The following is a 21,314-nucleotide window of genomic DNA, read 5'->3' on the forward strand; positions in this document are numbered from 1 at the left end:
TGCAGGGATGACAGTCAGCCTTTTAGAATGAGAAGCAGTGTCAGCGTAACTCTGAGCTGTGATTTGTTTGACTGACAGCAGGATGAAAGGGAAATTGAAGTTAAGTCTCCACCAATTCAGCAGCTCTGTTCCTTTCACCCAAGAAACCCAAACTTTTCTCTCCCCTAAATCTAACCAGTGTTTTTCATCAAATACCAGATTACCTCGAATATCAAGAAGCCAAGCAAAGCAGTAGTTTCTAGAGGTATACCACCAATGAAAATGAGAAAGTAGTACCTAAGAACCTAAGTCATTTTATCAGAATCTGCGGGATTGAGCTCTAAGTCCTGTAAATTGGCTTGCCTTTCAGCCCTGTCTATTACAATGAGAATACCATAGTCTTTAGAAATCCCAGCTGTCTTCCTTCCTTGAAATGATACTGTGTTATGGTAATGTGCTACTTCTACTGCATCCACATCTCCATTCATGAGGTTTTTTATATTCTCCTCTGATTGGTTGGGTTGACCTTCCCAGGACATAGCTTAGGTAGCCCTTGAAAATTAAAAAAACCCAAGGATTCCAGATAGCTCCAAAAATCAGATAAAAGCAGGGGGTTGGGGGGAGGAATGTCAGAAGTACTTAGGAAAGATCAAGGATTAAGAAGTCCTACTTTTCGGGACGCCTGGGAGACTCAGTCGATTAAGCAACCTACTCTTGGTTTCAGCCGAAGTTGTGATCCCGTGGTTTGTGAGTTCAAGCCCCACATCAGGCTCCATGCTGACAGTGCAGAGCCTGCTTGGGATTCTTTCTCTCCATCTCTCTTCGCCCCTCCCCAGCTTGCTCTGTCTCTCCCTTTCAAAAATAAAGAAAGAAAGAAAATTTTTTTTAAAAAAAGAAGTCCTACTTTGGGGGCACATAAGTAGCTCAGTCAGTTAAGCGTATGACTCTGGATTTCAGCTCAGGTCATGAGGTTTGTGAGATTGAGCCCTGACTTGGGCTCTGCATTAACAGTGCAGGTTTGCACTAACTGCTTGGGATTCTCTCTCCCTTGCTCTCTGCCTCTCTCCGTCCTTAAAATGAACAAAATAAACTTAAAAAAAGAATGTCCCACTTCCTCTGATATCTGGATCTAAGGCACATTGTCTATCATGTCTACTGGATCACTCATCACCCAGACATTTTTTTAATGAAAGTTCACCCCACAATCAATTGGTAATACAAATCTTAACATGCCTTTAAAAAATGATAAACAACAGACTGTGATAGTTGCTTTTAGTTACTCCTGGGAGGCAGAAACCAGTGTCATTCATCAGCTTCCTAAGTGGCTGTCTGTGGGAAACAGCTCCTTCCAGCATGACCGTAGGGACAAGAACTGGTATAACTGGTATGGCAAGCGCTGGTGGAGCGCCCTTCACATCACCTTCCTCTACATGCTGTCCTCTGTGGAGATATCCGTTGAGGCCTGTGGAATCTACTTTTCACATGCAGAAACCTGATGGCTGCTTGGTAGTTCTGATTTTTTTAAGTGTTCATGTTTTATATCAGCCTCTGAGTGGAGGCCATACAGTACACATAGCCAGACTGTACTGTCAGCGTATCTGAGAACTTTCTTGGATGTGATGACAGGACATAGATAGCTTCATATCGCTTGCAGACCAATCTAAATGAAAAGAGGTTAATCACATGTCATTCTTACAGGAAAAAAATCAGTGGAAATTGTTAGCATGCTTTGGTGTGTGTGTGTGTGTGCGTGCGTGTGTGTGTGTGTGTGTGTGTGTGTGTGTGTGTGTGTGGTGGCTAAGATGGATACCTAGTAGAATCCCAATTTCCTTGTCTTAGTGAAAAGAAACACTGTTTCTTCACTATAGAGGCAACTGCCAGAGTCTACACTGCTGGCTTGCCAACTTAAAGCTGAAAATGTAGCTAAAATCCTACCCAACAGATTAGACATTTATAAAGAGGAAAATAATACATTTTCAAGTGAAGTCCCGCATTTTAGGAATAAATAAGTCAGTAAATAAACATGATTTGTCAGTAAGTTAATCAGACCTCAGTCAGTGCACACCATGCAAGATAAACTTGGATTTCAGTAGGAGGAAGCAAAGGAAGGCACAAGGCAGAGCAGTTTGATTATAAATCGGTCCCTTTCCATACCTAAGAGATGGTGTAGAATGTCTGTCTTTGGAGAAACTGACATGAGTGGTTCTCCCAAGGAAAAAAAAATTAATGATAATGATTCTCTCCCATGTGGATAATGAAGTTTGAAAAAGGCAGTTCTGCCTAGAAGCAGCAAGAGAAAGTAAATGTTCTCCTAAATTGTTTCATTTGGTTGTCTGTGAGCTCCATTGCCTGCATCAAAGGTCCTAAGTTAACTCGCTACTCTAATCTAATTCAGCAGCCAATATAGTATTTTTACAACCAAAAAGGGAATGGGGTGGGGAGGGGAGGGAGGGCAGGAGAGGAAGCTGACATTTTAAGCATGCACTTCCTTTTACAACTATCACATTTAATTCTTACTATAAGAATAAGTGGTAACTTGCTCAAGGTCACATAGTTAGAAGATGTCAGAGCAACAGTTAGAGCTCAGGTCCAGCCAACGACATCACACTCCTTCCCAAACATGAACAGTTTAGTTGAGTGAGTCTTTACCGAGCAGCTATCATGTCCTTGCACTGTAGGCCCTGGGGATGTAACTGGAAATAGGTGCATGGATCACGGATAAGGACCCTCCCCCCATAATGACATGGTTTGTTTGTTTGTTAATGTACTTGTGTTTCTCTAACCTTATCTTAAAATTCATGACTTTCAGGAAGCCTTTGTAGCTGGATCCCACTGGTTACCTCTGTTCTCTCCTTAGCACTTATGCACATGTTTTCCCTACATTGCCTTGGACGAGCTTGGTTATTATGTTCATGGTGCTCTTCTGACCCTATCATGCAGCTTATTTTGTTTATTCTTCTTTGGTGCTTCTTCTGCAGGGCTCTGCACGCAGTGGGTTCTTTTTTTTTTTTAAGTTTATTTATTTATTTTGAGAGAGATAAAGACAGCATGAGGGGCGGAGGGACAGAGAGAGGGGGAGAGGGAGAAAATCCCAAGCAGGCTCCAAGCTGCCAGCATAGAACCCAACATGGGGCTTGAACCCATGAAACTGTGAGATCATGACCTGAGCCAAAACCAAGAGTCAGATGCTTAACCCCCTGAACCACCCAGGGACCTCTGCGTGCAGTGGGTTCTTATATTCAATAGACCCTTAACATTTGCTCATGTAGTCCATTTTTAATTCATGAATCTTTGGCATGTCACAATTTACAGTTTTCCTGCAAAACTGTGAATTCGAATTCACCCAGGTGCCTTAAAGGCTGGATGTTATCACCAAGGTGATGAGTGGGCATGGCCAACAGTCCAGCATCTGTTTTACTTGGGCATACTTGAAGAATTTTTATCCATTAAGTAATTCTTGGAAAGTGACTAAAATTTAGTTTCTTTTTTGAAAATAGGTTTCTGGTAAGAGAAAAAAGAAACCTTAGTTCATGTTGATAAAGTGGGAGAGTGTGGGATATGCATATGACTCTCACTGAAGTTCAGCTCTAAATGTGAGACAGGGAAATTCCTGAATTCCAGATTGGCAAGTTTTAGTATACTCAACTCCCAAGTGTGTGACTATGTTAAAGAGACACCATATACTTTTCTTACTGGCATCACCAGCTCAAATGGGGCACATTCTCACGTTAAAAAGCTTCTGTTTAGTCCAGTGGTGCTTGACCAGGGCTGTACAACAGAATCACTTGGGGGACTTTTTAAAAAATATGTGTATGAAGGCCCTACTCTAGACCTACGGAAAGAGAATCTCTAGGATTGAGGTTGAGATGTGCACATTTGGAAAAAGTACACGAACGGATTCTGGTGAATACAACCTCTGATTTAGAGAGAGAATTCTACCTTTCTTTCAGCAAGCTTACCTGTTCGGTCCCTTTGTTTAACCAGACGTGCTGTTGCACCACACTCTGGACAGATTTGGGGGTGACACATTGGGCCATCATGCTGTTGGTTGACAAACCAGTGGTTTCCAGGGACTGTTTAGTGCTTCAGCAAAGCAGTGACTGAGTGGCTCCTCAGTGGTTGAAGAATTTATTATTCATTTTATAGATTATCGGGCCCTTGTTGCTCTTCTTCCTTCTTTTGTGTGCCCTTGAGGACTTGGTTGTTCTTCAGTACCTCCAAAGGGGAAATGAGTAATACATTCAAATCAGCTGAGTTTTTATTTGCCTGAATTCCTAAAAAAAAAAAAAAGTGGAAGCAAGAATGTAACAATCATCTAAGATTTTTAATAATGTAAAATATCAACATAATCATTTCTTGTTGTTTGTTTACAATGACCATAGGTAGATAACTAAGCTGACAGTTTGCATCTATAAAACTCCTTTCTTCTGAGACTGCAGAGTACTTTCTTATTCTTTTCATTTATTAACCAACATCCTAGGGACGAGTATGGGATTTCCCCACTCCCTGCACCCTCTCACTCGTCTTCTTCCACTAGAGATGTAGGATATAGCCAGGAACTGCCCTGAGTTTTAATATTTCTAGATTGCAGCATTCACTCAGGGCAGGGTTGGGGGTTTATGAACTGAAGGAAGCTAATAGAATGGATATTGATATCCAGAGTGGTTAAATGCCACAGAGAAAATCAGTCCCTCCTACAACAAAAGGATGTTGGTTGGGTGGTGGAGAGCATGCAGTTTTTGATCAGTGACAATTTGCTGACTTCCAGTTAAAAAAGATGCTGTCCCCCTAAGTCATAAACCTAGTGAGCTAGGTAGCCCTTTGTGCAGTCAGTTGAATTGCTTTTCTTAAATTGCACCTGTATCTCCAAATGTGAAGTTGAGACATCTGATTTGAAAAGTGCATTTATAAACGGAAATAATAATTATCAGTCCCTTTCTAATGCTGGTTTTATTTTTGTTTTGTCTCTTCCTTTCTCTAGCATGAAAGACTTTCTAGGTAAGACCTTTCCCTGTTTTATATGCATGCTTACTTAATACTTGTGAGAAGTGCATGTCTAATTAAACTTAGCTTTATATAGTGTAGTTATATTTTTCACATCCTTTCCTTCCTTTTCATTTCCTCAGCCACCAAAGTAGTTCATACTTGTATTATTTCCTGCCTAAGTTAATGCAATACCTTTTCAACTCACCTCCTCCTCATATTCTCCTACTTCCAATTCATTTTGAATATTTCCACTATATTAATTTTCCTAAAGCACCTACCAGCCACTGTGCGAGGGAAACAACACAAATAAAATGCTCTCCTTACCTTCCATAAGGGCCAAGATAGAAGTGTGGACAGGTGTTAGAAGCAGACAGAAGAGGTCATTAACCTAATCTGGTAGTTCAGGGAAGGTTTGCAAGGTAGATGCCCGAATAGAGATTATTAGATACGGTCATTTAATAGTGGATCTAACACAATTCCGTGTACCTAGATGGTGCTCAGTAATAATTTATTGAATGAACTAAAGAGCAGTTTTGCAATTGCTGAAATATTAAGGAAGCCTATCAGAGTTGGGGGCATGATCCTCAGTAATTTTTCACCTAGCATCTAAGGATACAAAACTCATCTTCTGAAGAACAAAATGAAACATAATGAAGACTATAGAGCCAAAAGTGTGAATCTCTTTTTTTCCACTGTTCCTCTGATAGAGAAATTAAGAAGAGATTGAGAGAAGATGTAGTTATGGGATAGCATAGGGCAAATGAGTCTTATAATTTGTTTGATAATTGAGCTGGTTCTACCTTAAATGTATATTTCAAAATGTATCAGCCTGCGTGCACTCTGCTGCTGCTCACCCTCTCACCAGGCCCCAGCTGAAGATAAATAATTTACATGTAACCTAGCAGAAAATTAGTTTTGCAAAATCGGTGCAGAGTAGTATTTTGTTATAGTTAATTTTTTGTGTGAATTCTGGTACATTATAATGGCCATTCATGAAAAGAGATTTTCCTTACGGACCTCAAAATGTGCTATAAAAATAATGGTTAAAACAGTGAGGCACTAGTTCAAGAATAAACAAAGATCTTAATGGAACACAGTAGGTAGTCCCCCAAGAGTCATTGTAAATAAGGTGATTTTTCAATTCAGCAGGGGAAGAGTCATCTAATAAGTAATCATTGGGACAATTGACTCTCCGTTTGGGAAACTAGAAGCCATAAAAAACAAAAACAAAACCAGATTCCAGATGGATTACAGGTTTTAAGAGACAAAGATTTTACTACAAAAGCAGTAAAAGAGAATGTTTGTAATCTTTATATAGGAAAGACACTCCCAGGCATAGTACTGTCAAGGTAAAAACTGTCAAATTTAGTTATATGAAATTTTAAAATCTCTACTAGTAAAAGGTACCGAAAACAGAAATAAAAAGTGGGAAAATATACTTACGCCTTGATTAAAGAATTTCACGTCTAAGATTTTATCCAAAGAAAATAAATGGACAAATGCACTACGATTTATAGGCCAGTCTTCTGACTACATCATCATCACAATAATCTAGGTGTCCATCAGTAGAGGATTAACTGATCATATAGCCATATGGCGGAAGACTGTGCGGTCATTTTGTTTTTAATGAGGCAGAAGTATGTTTACTTACACAGTAAGATGCCTCTAGGAATCGTGATCAGTGTAGGGAGTAGAAGGAAAGTGAGACAACTGTATGTATTATGTGATTTTATTTACATCAGTATATATTTTAACACATTTATGTGTTTACCCTTTTGCAAAGATATGAAGTAAACTATTACTAGTGGGTTATTTCTTCAGCAGGATTTTGGAGTGACCTCCACTTTCTATGTTAGACACTTTGGTACTACTTAAATTTCTCTATAAGCATGTATTGCTTTTGTAATCAGAAAAGTCAGTAAAGAGGTTTCCATTTACAATATTTTTTAGTGAAGCATAAGAAGAAACAAAGTTATGAAGAACGGTGTAGGGCTCAGCAGCTCTGTAGGACAAAGTGGCCATTAATGTCATGAGGAGCTCTACCTGTCCCCACTCTGTGCCCTCCTTATTGCTCCTCTACTTCTAAGACTTATTGCAGCTCCCCCATCCCCAGCTTTGGCAATAGCTACCGCAGGATAGAGACATCAGATGGAAGTTCCCCAGCTGTGACTCTTCAGACCATCCCGGTTCAGGGCTGTAGAGTTCTGCAGGGCTGGTTTGTACACAGCAGTCTTGTGTGCCACATTTTCATTGGGAAAGAGCAGAGTCTGAGAAAAATGTAAGCCAGTATGAAGAATCAGAATGATAGTTGTACACTTAAACGGATAATCAGCTGACCGACCCTACCACTCATGCACTTACCACTACTGGAAATGAAACCACCATCAATCTCAGAGCTCAATTGCTGCAAGAGGTAGCAATCCTCATCATAGCCCAATAGTCTCAATGTGGAATATAGAACAGAAGGTGGAAAACAGCTGTTTGGGCATGGTGGTCATACCCTAAAATGCTTGCGATTCCAACAAACCTGCAGTGCACCGAGAAAACGTACCTGCCGTGCCCTCATTGCTGTTCCTCCCCCATCCACCCTCCGCCTCTGAACTCCGAGTCCATATGTTTCTGATTCATTGACAGTTCATTGGAATCATTTCTAAGAGCCATTGAGATCCCAGAAACTTCTGCTCTTAAAAGCTCACCCTTGAGGAAAGCTGTTCAACCTTAAACTAATTTGAAAAGCTCTAAGATTAAAGTCAGCACATGGGTCCAAACCACTGACTTTTTGAGTAAGCTCTGTTCTTGGCAAATGACAGCCTCCTCCAAGCTGGTGCAGCTTAGCCTCGAGGTCCAAGAACACTGGCCGAGGGAGGTTCAGGGAAGGAATATGCGTGATTTCTGGCCAGAGCATTCAAGTGCTTCTTGGGAAGGGGGTTAAACTGCCCTTAAGCATTCTCTTCCTCCCATTTCTTTGTTCTCAAAACCAATGTTGACCTGTAATGTGTCTCCCACAGGTTGGAATCAGGAGGTAGCAACCCTACCAGCAGCGATTCTTACGGTGACCGTGACAGGGCCTCAGCAAGAGCCCGCCGGGAGGCGCGGGAGGCCCGCCTCGCCAGCCTGACCAGCCGTGCGGAAGAGGACAGCAACAGGGATTATAAAAAAGTAGGATCCCTTGTCAGCTTCTCTGTTCTTGGGTTACAACATGCAGACCTCTCAGCCCTTTCCCCAGTGTAGAAAAATGAGTGCAGTTCTGATGAAACAGAAGAAGCAGTGCTTACGTGATAAATAGTAACAACTAGTTCCTTTCAGGTTCTCGGTTTGCTCCACCTCTCCACCAGCTTCAGAAAGACCATTTAGTGCAGTAAATACATGCCTAGAATCAGATATGCAGAGGTGTAGGAAGAGGTAAAGATTGGCAATTGTAGAAAGGGGAAATAAAAGCCATGCTGTGTATCTGAGCCCTGGAGAATCATTTGGTAGACTCTGGTATTATTAACAAACACATGCTTTTTCATGAGGTCCCATGAATGCCAAACCAAATACTTCTTGATGGTAGTAGATGGAAATCTGGATTGGAGGGGGTTTAAAACACTTCACAGTTCATTTCCTTTGGTTCTTGCAGAAGAGTACCTAGCACCAGGGGCAGACTTTAAAACCTTTCCTTTTAAGTGCCTGAGATACCAGGGGAGAAAACCATTTTTGTTAGAAATGTTTGTTTTGTTAATGTTGTATTAAGCAGAACCTGACTAAAATCAATATACACACTAGGCTGGCTCTAAAAAAAAATAATTCTCTTTGTATAGGGAACTACAATGACTATTCTTCCCCCAGAGACTAATATTATTGAAGCTATTCTATTTGTGTTTGGAGCCTGGGACTTCAGTGTTAAGAAGCAAGAAACCAGTTGACTGAATGTATTCTGTTTCCTGGATTTCCTCCATCGTCTCCATTCACCCCACAGTGATGGCTTGGGGGGAGGCTTTCATATGATGAAACTGAGTGGATTCTAATCCTGGGAACCCTGCATACTAGGTGACCCGATTCTCTTTCCCTCCCCGCAGCTCTACGAGAGTGCCCTAACGGAAAACCAAAAACTGAAAACAAAACTTCAAGAGGCCCAGCTAGAGCTAGCAGATATAAAGTCCAAGCTTGAGAAGATGGCCCAGGTAAGGGAGAAGAAGAAGGAAAAAAAGGTTGGGCAGCAAGGGTGAGTGTGAGGAGGCAATATAACCTAGAGGGCTAAAGGTGGGAAGGAATGGAGAATTAAGATTGGCCCTCCTCAGAGACAGGGAGACAGAAGCCTCTTAGATTCTAATTTAATTTCAGGGTTCAGTCAGCATTTAACTTAAAATAGGAAATTCCTGCATTCAACAATTCCTAATGCCCTGAATGCCAATAATTATTATGGATTATCTACTGATTGATTTCTTAGTAGAAAAGTGTCAGTCAACATCTCAAGGTTAGTTCTAGACAATATCTCCTGTCTTAATCACCATGTTTCAGTTCTGTTTATCTACAGTCACTTTCTAGAGAGGGATAAACTAGACACCATTAAACCCAGTGCAAAGAGGTAGCAAATTAGGCCTAGAGAAATAAGTGGTTTGCTTAGGTCATCTAAGAAATCAAAGACAAAAGTGTTGTTAGAACATATGACCAGGTCCCAAAGTACATTTTACCACCTCAAGCCACCAGTATTTTCCAGCAGAGGAATAAGGAATATTTGTGGCAAACAAACCAGATAAACCATTTCCTGTTACTGCCAGGCCTGATTTAAGTAGGTGACACTGTAGAAGGCACTGGAGACAATAACCTCATCCACGGTGCAGCAGACACTGCAGCTGAAAGCTGAAACGAGTAGTGCTGTCCTGGAAACCTATGGAGTTATTGCCCTCCTGGAATGCCTAGGACTAAGAATTTTGAAAGCTGAACTGAGGTAAAAATGACTCTTTACTGGGAAAACATAAATGAAAACCAGAGACAGCTAGTTGTTCTGATATAATCCAAAAGCAAAGACTAAACCGCTAGGATTGTACAGTACTGAATACACGGGGGGTGCGGGCAAGGGGGGCTAAGTGCCCTCTGAACCTCTGGTTGCAATCCCTTCGGAGTGGGACGAGCCGGCACCATGGACCTGCGTGGACTTCCAGCAAGACAGCCATGACACCCACGTTTTCCAGAGAAGGGTTTGGTCAGGTGCACCACGGATGGCCTGGCCTGTGAGCCACCTGTCAGTTTGGAAGAGGCACCACTCCCCCCACCCCCCTGGTTGTAATAGCTGAGCATGGCTTGTTCTGGGCATTTGTAAGACTGACTGCAGCACAGATGACAGCTGGGCCTAAAGTAGTTTAGTAGGGCAAGAAAAGTGGGTCTCAATCCAAAAGGAAACACGCATACGCACACACACACACACACACACACACTCACACACACACAGCAGGGGGACAGAACTAAATAAACCTCAAGGGTTTATTTTGACCCCAGCATTACTGAGCCAGGCAAAATGTCTCACTCACAGTACACCCTTAGAAGATTCCTAGGGCTGACTTTTACTCTGAATAGTGCTTCCAATTAGCAATGATTAATTAATACAGGTATTATAGTGCTTCTGATGAGGAATTACTGGGGCTATTTTACAGAAAATTGAGGAGCAGTCATGTGAGGAACCACAGGCTCCCCACTCTCTCCAGAAGCCCTCTTCTGACAGCACATTTCTTGACCTTTAGGGGTTCTCGGCTTTTCCACCAGCTTGCTCTTCAGAGCAGTGAGCAGTCTAACAAGCTGCTGACACTGACTTGCACAGAGGACGCTGAAAATAAAATCAGCCTTTCCAGTCACTGGGGAGGAAGGTTTACTCTCTCGCCAACTGCTTTGCTGGGTGTGTCAGAATATACTTAGTTTTGCCAAATACAAGTTATTGAAATTCAGAAGAAATAATGGTGCTGCAAACCCGGTCTCTGCTGTTTACCACAGATGGAGCCATTCCACGGGACAGAGAGGAGGGGGGCCCGTCAGCCCCGCACATTGTAGGGAGACAGTCACCACATGGACACACATGACTTTTTACATACAAGGTCCATCCTAACTCTATGGGGGTTAAGATTTAAAAAACACAAAACTAATTCTTTGTAGAAGTGAACTAAATGAAACCGTGAAATCAGTACAGCTTCTGTGCTTCTCTGGCTGACAAGGATATAAACAAGCTCCAGGGTCTACTTCTGCCTTTTTTCTTTTGTTTCCCTGCTTCATAGCAGATTCAGTGTCAAGGCAGACGGCCATGACCTTTAGAACAGAAGGTGAAAGCCCAGGACCGGAGCCAGAAATCAAGAGTTTTACTGTTAGTTCTAGCTACTCCTTAGTATTTTGAAAAGAGAAGTTTCTGCAAGAAGACTTTCTATATTTGTTGTCTGTGCATAGTACTAGGCAAAATAAAAGCAATAAGAAATTTTATAATGCTAAGGCCAAAAGGAACATAGGGTTCATTTCCATTCCTTGTTTAAAAGTCACTACCTGAAGTTAATCTACTTTTTAGCTCTGATGGCTAAATCTGTTAGCACTTCTGTGAAATTTATGATGAAAGTCAAAGATGTTCTAAAATCAAGTTCTGATCTTTTGTTCATATAAAATCTTACCTTACCTGGAAGCTCAATTTACAAAACAGATAAAAGTGAAACTGTTGAGTTCAAAGCAGGGCAGATCTCGTGAGTGGGCTCCTCGGAACCCCTGGAAGACCAACCCACACATGAAAACAGCCTCGGTGCCCAAAGAGGAGGAATAGAGTACAAAGGGATTGCTTACAAGAGTGCCATGGGAGGGGCGCCTGGGTGGCTCAGTCGGTTAAGCATCCGACTTTGGCTCAGGTCATGATCTCACAGTTCATGGCTTCAAGCCCTGCGTCATGCTCTTTGCTGACAACTTGGGGCCTGGAGCCTGCTTCAGATTCTGACTCTCTCTCTCTCTCTCTCTCTCTCTCTCTCTCTCTCTCTCTCACCCCCTCCTCTTCCCCCCCCCCTTATGTTTGCTATCTCTCAAAAATAAATTTTAAAAAAAGGAACAAGATGCCATGGGGCTTAGACACTCAAGCTCATGAGTCCCTATCTTTCAAAGAAGAAAAGCCACTTCTCATTTCCTCTGGATTGTGAATAATTCACAGAAAAGAAGAAGGGAGGGGGCAGTGAGGTATACGAAGATAGTTGTATTGAAGACCTAGCAAGTATTTGTGTGTGTAATGGTAATATCTTTGCACTTGTGGCCATGTTAAATTTCAAGGAACACTTCTATTGCTCTCCACTCCCCAGTGGGAATCCTGCAAACTTCTGAGAGGCAATATGTTAGGCTTAGAGATCTGTCAGAACCTGTTTACTAGGGGCCTCAGTCACAGTGAGAGCCCAAAGCCCTGACATGTATTTCTGGGTGTCCAGCTGTGAAGCTGAACCAGACTGGGCTTCCTAGTGACCCTGAGACCACCTAAGTGACCACTGTTTCTCTTCAATTTGCATTAGCAGAAACAAGAAAAGACCTCTGACCGATCGTCGATGCTGGAGATGGAGAAACGGGTATGTGTGTTTCTCTTCCCGTTTCATCTCGGTTTCTCTGACTTTGTTGTTCATGCCAGTGGAAAAAGTTCGTCTTAAGGCAGGAGTTCTGCCACATTCCATTCCCAGCTTGATAATAAATTCTTTTTGTGTGACTCTGGACAGCAATTCAATTGCTAGTCCTTTTGGCTTCTTCAGATGGTCAGTGCTTTTCATGTATTACAGTCTAAGAGTGGGAAGGGTCCTTGGAAGGTCATTTCATGCATCGGTTTGGCCTTATAGGCAGAACTGCACACACACTTGCACACAAGCGCGCACACACATACACACACACACACCTACAGTGTATTTTGGTTTGCTGTAAATCAGCACACATATACACACCCAGGACCAAAGTATCTACCTTTCCCATCACCTTGAACAGAAAGAAAGTTTCAGCAGGTCCCTCTGCCATTGATTTGGGTCTTATAACTTGATATATGAGTTGGCAGAGTCTTTCACATACTCTGGGGGGCGGGAGCGGGGCGGGTTCAGGTTCAGTTGCTGACCTCCTCCCGACTGCATTGAGAATATTTTTCTAGGATTTGACATTCTTGGACTGGGAAAACTTAGATTTATTGATGAACCCTAACTGTGATGTGACCCTAGGGCTATAATATGTTCCCATCTCTGCTGTTTAATTTGGAAAGTAGCAAAGTTTTATATTTTATTTCCTTGTCCTGTAACAAAACCTCCTTGGTATCTCATCTAATCAAGGAATCTTCACTGAATGCAAGCTAAATCAGGAGTCAGTTTCTGGGAGAGAAATGGGTTAGGGGGAGGGGTGCTATTTCTTCATAGACAATGATGGCTCCTTCCCCACTCACCATCTGCTCCCCATCATAATAGAAGCAGTTCCTTAGGAATTTGAGGGAAGAGTTACTGAAGATAATGATGACTTTATGTTAATAGGGAGCAAGGGTCTTGGTCACTTGCAGTCATTTGAAATTCCATGAAATCTTCAGCTTCCACAGAATAGCCCCGAGTACCCTGGTCCTACCATTTGCGTATCTTCTGATGGGAGATTTAGATCATGTGATTTCTCTCAGTGAAGTAGTTTCACCCCATGGATCAGATAGTGCTTAGTCTCCAGCCCAAGGTCTGCCTGGGTCATGCTGCTGCTGATCACATGGCAGCTGGGAGGCAGCATTTTGACACCCTTCTGAGCCCAACAGATGTTCAACAGTCTCTGTTTCTAAACAGGAGAGGCGAGCCTTGGAGCGGAAAATGTCCGAGATGGAGGAGGAGATGAAGGTATGGCGAACTCTCCTTTCTCCCTTTGTGTGCCCCTTCTCCGAGTCCCTGCCAGGACTGGGCGGCCGAGCACAGGCCCACCCTTCCAGATCCCCCCACACACTCAACCCCCACAGGAAGAGATGACGTGTGAAGAGGAGCCAAGCGCCTCTCCTCAGCCGTTTCGTAGGCTCTCTCGGTTCACACAGCATCCACTGCAGATACACCTCGAGGCCCTTCTGGGAGCCATTGCTGCCTTTGGTTGAAGAAGAGGTGTCTGCAGACTGGAGACAAACCTAAGTTGAACTAAGGTTTTCCAAGCAATAGCTTTACCCTCAAAGGGCTGGGAACAAAGGCTAAAACAAGGTTTCCAGCTCTCCAGGCCTCACTTCCTGGCCAGAGACTTTCCTGCCTGGTGCCCCTCCCTGTCTCAGCCCTTTGCCGGAAGGTACACAGTTTGAGTCATTCTGCAGTGGAATGCAGATTAATTCGCATATCGATTTTCTGCTCCAGCCCATTTCCCCTGAAATATTCAGTAATATTCGGCATTCTCCCACCAGAATTAGCTCATGCCACCAGCTACACTCCATGGCTCACTGCTTTCCTCTCTCTTTTTGCCATGACCTACAGTGACCATCATCTCCATTAGCCACTTTAATGAACAACTGTCATCATGGGCAGTTGTGAGTGCTAAGAACTGGCAACCGACCCAGATGAGTCACTTCGCCGCTGTGGGAGGGGGATGTAGAGCAGCAGGGAGCATAGAGCTGCTCGCTCGGGGTGGCCACCTGCGTATAACTTAGGAGCATCTGAACCCTGCAGTGCATGATGCCACATGCCTGTAATCACGTAGCGCTTGCTTGGCTTTCCCGCCCTCCCCCTTCAAGGATCGTATTTTACCAGATGTGTGATAGAAAGCATTCATCTGGTGAAACACAAGTTTTGTTTTGTTTTGTTTTGTTTTTTACCTGGGAACCAGAGGCACTGGGGTAATATGAGGCAGAGCCCCAAATCCCTTTCTGTGAGCAAGGATCCCTAATATGCAATTGAAGCTCTTTAGGAGAGACATCTATTATTCCAGCGGTCAAAAAGTTGATTATTTACTAGAAAAAGAAACTTCTCAGGACCTGACAAGGTAAAAGTTTACACAAGATCCAGTACTCATAGTCCTGTAAGTCTTTATAATTCCAAAATGAAGGAGATGTGGCAAGCCTTGCCATTTAGTTCTGTAGTTACCATTCCAAGGCTATAACTGATCACATTCATATAGAATTTCAAGCAATACCTACTTATATCTCTAAAAAGTGACACTTATATCTTTCACGTTGTTGTAAAACAACAAGAAATAGAAATAATAAATGGTTGATTCTCCTGAGACGATAAAAACAGGATGATCTCACACCATTAGCTTCTCCATCTTCTGCTTTTTCCAAGCCTACCTCACCTACCACACAGAAGAATGTTCTCCCATTTAGAGCAGTATGTTAGTAGAGTTAAACAGTTCTTGATGAATGACTGTCCACAGTTCTTAGTTGCACTGGGGGCTCCTCCAGTTTTGAAACCCCTTGAGTTATACCATTTGTACTCGTGTTAGGCAGCTGTCAATGACGCTCATTAAGGAATAGCCTAAATACTGATCAGCAGCATGTAAATGAGGCCAAAGCTGGTGCCTTCTGATGAGTACCCAGGAGCCCAAAGCCAGCCCATACCCGCTAGTCACAGAACTCTGCTCCATGCCCACCCAGGCCCCCACACAAGGACCCATAAAGTCCCAAAATGGAGCAGTTGAGGCCCTTCTTTCTCCCTGTTCCAATTCTAATTGCCAAATACGAGAGCCCCTTCAGTGGTTCTGTTTGCTCTCAGTCCTCTGGGTTGAGACAGGCTTACATATTTCTTTCTCCCTATCCTATCAGGCTATGATTTCCTAAACTAGGCCACAAGTGCTTTTCTTTCCTCAGTAGAAATTGTAATACATGAAAATGTTTGCTCCCAGGGCACCTGGGTGGCTCAGTTGATTAAGCATCCTGTTCTTGATCTCAGCTCAGGTCTTGATCTCAGGGTCATGAGTTGAAGCCCCACATTGGACTCCATGCTGGGCATGAAGCCTACTTAAAAAAGAGAGAGAGAGAGAAGTGTTTGCACCCTCAGCCATGAGTTACTTGCCCTCCAGCCTCAAATTCAGTTTAAATCATCAAGTAGAGCCAGATCCTGATTATTTAGACCTCAAACCAATAGGTACACCGATCTGAAACTGCTTTTTTGTTTGTTTTAGTTTAAAAATCAACCCATTCAGTCAGTTTCCATTATTCTCCATTACCAGTTGCAAAGCCAAATGAAGAGTCACCTGCAAGTTCTAAAGCCCCTAAATGCCCTTTGCTTACATCAAAGCCGAATACCAGGGTTACAAATCGTCCAGCTCCCCCTAGAGGACAAAGGGGGAGGAACATACAAGCCTCGCAGCACCAATTTCATGATGCTTGTGACTGTACCTTCAGATTGGCAAAAACTTCAGATACACAGATACAGACGTTATAAAATTGATTTCACTGGCCTTAAAGGAGCCTAAGAAGCTTCTTGGTTAGCCTTCAAGTCCCTCTTCAGCCATGCTGCAGTTCATGGTAATCAACATCTCAGACATGATTGGTGGGCAAAATCTGTGTGAGAATTCTAGGTAGCCAGTCAACAGCACAGGTAACTGTCTTGTTGAATCTGGGACTCAGTAGAACTAAGGGCCACCTAGACCCCATGCCTGTTGCATATTTGGTTTATACAGATGCTCAAACCTCTTGGAGCAATCAGTAGGGAGCAGGTTGAGGGTTGACCTCCACTGAACCCTGAAGACGCAGTAGGGCTCAAGGACAGAAAGTGACTCTGGTACCTGTTTTTCTGACTCTGGTAAATGAAGTACAAAGGCCATGTGAAATGGGGAACCGAGAGAGGCACTCATCCAAATGTCTGTGGGGCTCTGTGCTTGTGACATAGGTTGTGCCTTTCTGGCCTTACTTGAAAGGTAAGTATTTATGAATTCTTCCCAGGACAAACTCCACTCAGATCCTGGACTGGAGTGGGATTATATGCCAGCCTCTGACAGGTGTGCATGTCAGCGTGAGCTGTGCTAGGCTGCACTTGGTCTTGCCCACATCAGACCTGAGGACTCTTCTACTGTTTCCTCAATCCAGCATCAGCCTCCTTTCCAGACCTCCTCTTCCCTTTCCCAAGTCCTTGCATGAAGGGAGCAGCAGCCACTCCTCTTTTAGATTGGTCTTGGAATTTTTATTTTTACTTACTCTGGAAATATCACTAGCTGATCCTGCACTTGCCCACCCTGCTCTGTGCCCTGCCCTCCCCTCCTACTTGCCATGCCTTGTTTTCAGTACTCTTTCCTATGGAACATTCCACAAGATTGTTTCCTGCCTCTCTCCCTCATGCTGATAACTTCCAAATTCTTCCACCTCGATCTGCTTGTACTCACATGTTAGATTGAATAATTTTCATAGTTTGTGTCTTTAGTATTATTCCCTAGGAGGCAAGGACCACTTTATATAATGACAATGATTATGTTGAAAGCTTTGGTCCAATGTCAACACCAAAGAAGGGTGAGAGCCAGGGACTTTCCATTGGTTCTTAGGTTTGGTGCCTGCCTGTTTCTTTAAGTATTTCCATATGCTACACCATGATCTCCTCTGATCTCAGTCTTCTCCGTGACCGAGATGCTTGCAGAGGGTAAAGAGCATTGCTTGGTCCCTGCCCTTCAATGGCTACAGGGAAGTGTTTGGCTTCTCAACCTTTTTTCCAAGGTGCTCATTCTCCTTCTTTGGGAAAAGAGAGATTGAGCAGTTTGTCTCTGCTTGTTTTTCCTTTTCACTGTTTTTTCCCCTTCATGCTACCTTTCATTTTCTTGCTTCTTCACTTCCAACTATAATTCCACTAATCCTTCATTTCTGTCCTTCACATTTATGTGGGTATGAGAGACTTCTCTGTGGTTTGTAGTCACTGTAACCCCAAGATTTTTCATCTTCCTCTGTGAAGCTCCATTTACATAATGAAATCATTTCCCTCCTCCCGAAGAGCTGATGGTCTCAGTTACAGGGTCAGTCCAGATGACCACTTAGGAAAGGACAAGTAACAGTAGCAGGCCTGTGATACAGTGCCATTTACTGAAGTCTGTAGGTCCTAAATTTATAGGATACGAAGCATAAGCAAAAATATCTGTGGACTGCTTATTCTGTTCCACTTGCAACACTTACAAATAGTGAGCTCTGGACTAGTACATCAGTCCAACCAACTCTGTTATCGTGGGCATGTATGATTTCTTCAACTTTGGTGCACGGCTGTAATTTTCAGAGTATGAGCCTATATGAGAACACCTTGGAGCAGCTCCCAGCCTCTTCATGAGCTGAGACAAAGGGAGCACAGTTAGCTGTGAATTTCACATTGCAGGTAGTCCTACAGCAGGTCAAAGGCGGGTTAGCAGTTCTTGGGTCCTGGAACAAGCTTCCAGACTGCAATGGAGTGCTAGCAGGGTTAATGAATCATCCCGCAAAACAGGTTAGAGGACCGCCCCACAGCTGCTAGTTTCTTATCTTGGTATGTGCGACGTCACCCTCCTAAACAGTACATGCCTTGTACAGAGAATGCTTAAACAACAGCCCCACTTTTATTTTCCTTGTTTTATTTCTTAAATTAAAAAATAAATGAAGTAAGAGAAGGACCCAGAAAGAGAACAAGTAGGAGTAGGGGCCACAATGAGAGGAGAGAGAAAGAAAAGGGCAGTAGCTGGATTTGGGAACATACCGAGTCCTCAACTTTAAGTCTCAATAATGATGAAGAAGGGCCCCCAGGCTGTGTCTCAGCCACATGGTTGGCTGTCATTCTCAAAAGCGATCCAGATGTGCTGTTTGAGAGCCTGGTGGTTGTATTCATATGGCTGACCTTCAGCATAGTTAGACCTTAGCCAAGAATCATAGGCCTGGCTCTCCCCCGCATTGGTGCTTCTCTCCGTTATCCCTCCCCCCAACATTACTCCTGCCTTTCTCATTTCCTTTCTTGCATGCCAACTAAAAACAAAAACAAAAAGTCACATAATTTCTTTGTCCTACTCTTATCTCCTCTGGTCTGTCTTGTCTCTCTCTTGTCTGTCTGTCTGCTCCATGTTTCACTCTACAGAACCTCCACCAGCTAAAACAGATTCAAACCTTGAAGCAGATGAACGAGCAACTGCAGGCTGAGAACAGGGCCCTGACCCGAGTTGTGGCCAGACTCTCGGAGTCCGTCGAGTCCTCGGAAACCCAGGAGCTCTAGTTCTTACCCCTCTTCTCCACCTCACTTTCCTCCTCCACCACTCCAGGCACGTTCACTCTTCTTGTTGGGCTCAGAAGCCCTGTGTTCATCCCCCTCCTTCTGAGCCACCATATGCGAGTGCCTATAAACGTCGGTCATCTGGAGATGGAAAGAGCCAGGACTGAGAAACAGAGTGAGACGTAACAGCCTAGGTCAAGGGAGGCAGTAGGGGAAACCTTGCCTGGGCTGGTGGTTCTTTTGGTAAGATTGCCACATCACCTCTTCTCCCCTGAAGCCTGAATATGAGTATGCTCACTTGACTACACATAGGTGTACACATACGTACACAAATACCTGGGTATATACAAATTTCTTTGGTGGGGTGATTGCCAAACTGAGACTGAGCTTTCTCAGCAGCAACCCAAGTGCAACCTGATTGCTAGAGCAGCTGGGGCTGGTCCTAGACTCCCAAATTGTAGCTGGGTCTGGGGTAACCAAGGGCAGGCACGCTCATCCCTGGCTGGGAGCTTTTAATGTATATAGTGCCTGGGCCCAGCACCCCACACTCCCAAAAATCAGTCCAGGTTGAGACCCAGGCATCAATAGCTTTTCCAGCCTCCACTGTTGAGTCTTTTGTGAAACCAGGGTTGCAAACGGCCCTTTGGATGCCAGACAGAACTAAGTCTCCGTATCTGACAACGTGCTGGATGGGAACGACCAGCCCTGAAGGCTGGAGCTCCACGACCAGCAAAATCACCGCCCTTCCCACCATCCGAGCAAAACTGGACAAGCATTCTTTGCCTCCCTTCTGAAGTCATCTGTGCTTTCTTCCCCTCCTTGGGAGGCATCACTCTGATCCCAGTCACAGATCCCGGGGCCTTAGAGAAGTGTCCCTCTCCCTCACCCCCCCGCCTGCCAGCGTGTGTGCTATGTAGCAGAACACAGCTTGTATCAATGAGACCCTCACACAGCGATACCTTTTCTAATGAGGGCAGATTTGCAAAGGAGATGACAGTCAGTGGAGCAGAGAGTGGGGATTTATTTTCAACTGAGAGCCAAAAAATACGTGTGGTAAACTGGAGCCTTTCTCTGGAGGTAGGTCTGAAAGACAAGCTCACAGATCACTTGTTTTCCCACCCCACGATGGTGTGATGGGGTCACCACTGCTGAGCCAGTTTCACTCCCTGAAATGAGTTTTTAATTTTCAGCAACAGTCTCATTAGTCCTGACCAATACCTGTTCTTTTCTCTGCCTATTTGCTTGTGCCTTCAGGGTCAGTAGCTAGCAACTAATACCCACTAGATCTGTAGCACCCAAATTACCATAAGGGCTGGGCATTAATATCCTGCTGCCGATGCTGTCACACACAGAAAGAAAATTGAAAGGCCAGTCATCCCACGGCCTGGCCCACCAAGCAGCATAGTTACCCTACTGAGTGCCGTGTAGGGTCCAAACTCTGTGCTTCAAGATAAGCCTCAGGATTGCTGGAAAACTAGGGACCCACAAGAGATGTCCCAGTTATTTTTAGTTTCCGTTTTTGTGCAAGATAGTATAGGATATAGGGCAAAACTAGATCTTGTGCTTTCAGTAGTGAGTAACAAAATAACATTAGTCATTTGTTAAGGCCCATGCACAGCACTTTATATGCTTTTTCTCACTTATTCCCCAGAACAGTAATTTTGTATATGGGGAAAAAAAGTTATAGTTTGAGTAATCTGCCCAAGGTCACTCAAAGAGTCAGTGGTAGAACCAAAAGTCAAACCAAATATGTCAGGTTTCATAGCCCAAGCCCTCAACCACTGTGACATTAGCTGTCTGCATATTTGGCACAGAATTTTAGCCATTTGTTAAGCATACGGCCTAACCTGTGCAAGAGTCTACTGAACAGCAGCGTGCTTCCACCATTGCAGCGGAAGGGTAAAGGACCGCGTTCTGCTTTGTCAGCACTCTTGAGTTCCCTGGTGGAGGTTCGCTTCGAAACAGCCATTCACCTCCCAAAAGGTTCTGCCACTGTAAAGAAACGGTTACATAGTATATGACCTTCTGTAACAGGTCAGCAGACGATGGCCCATCAGTATGCCCATGGGCCATACAAATGGTTGGCAGAAAAAAATCAAAATAAGGATAATATTTTATGACACGTGAAAATACATGGAATCGAATCTCAGTGTCCAAAAATAAAGTTTCATTGGAACCGAGCCATACTCATTTGTTTACATTTTAACAATATGTTCATAAGTACTTTTGTGCTGCAAGAGCAGCATTGAA

The 21,314-nt window shown here is 43.6% G+C and overlaps 1 protein-coding gene and 1 long non-coding RNA gene across 7 annotated transcripts in view; one reads left to right on the forward strand and one right to left on the reverse strand.

Annotated features, from left to right (window-relative positions):
• Window positions 1-21,314, forward strand: part of PPP1R12B (protein phosphatase 1 regulatory subunit 12B) — a 207,698-nt gene that overhangs the window by 182,656 nt on the left and 3,728 nt on the right. For 3 of the 6 annotated variants that reach the window (XM_029935481.1, XM_029935474.1, XM_029935478.1), the window contains 5 exons: window positions 4,961-4,977; window positions 7,974-8,124; window positions 9,024-9,128; window positions 12,462-12,515; window positions 13,737-13,787. In XM_029935481.1, the coding sequence (XP_029791341.1) occupies window positions 4,961-4,977; window positions 7,974-8,124; window positions 9,024-9,128; window positions 12,462-12,515; window positions 13,737-13,787 (378 nt within the window). Of the gene's footprint in view, window positions 1-4,960; window positions 4,978-7,973; window positions 8,125-9,023; window positions 9,129-12,461; window positions 12,516-13,736; window positions 13,788-18,932; window positions 19,490-21,314 lie in introns of those variants that run through there. The other 3 variants (XM_029935479.1, XM_029935472.1, XM_029935473.1) reach the window with 2 other exon arrangements.
• On the reverse strand, window positions 1,129-8,158 carry LOC115288292. Its single transcript, XR_003906921.1, has 4 exons — window positions 8,001-8,158; window positions 7,095-7,232; window positions 3,939-4,253; window positions 1,129-1,639 (listed from the first exon to the last, which is right to left on the reverse strand). It is a non-coding gene; the product is annotated as an uncharacterized LOC115288292 (long non-coding RNA).

Source organism: Suricata suricatta, chromosome 3 (genome assembly GCF_006229205.1).
Source record: "Suricata suricatta isolate VVHF042 chromosome 3, meerkat_22Aug2017_6uvM2_HiC, whole genome shotgun sequence".
Classification (NCBI taxonomy): Eukaryota; Metazoa; Chordata; class Mammalia; order Carnivora; family Herpestidae; genus Suricata; species Suricata suricatta.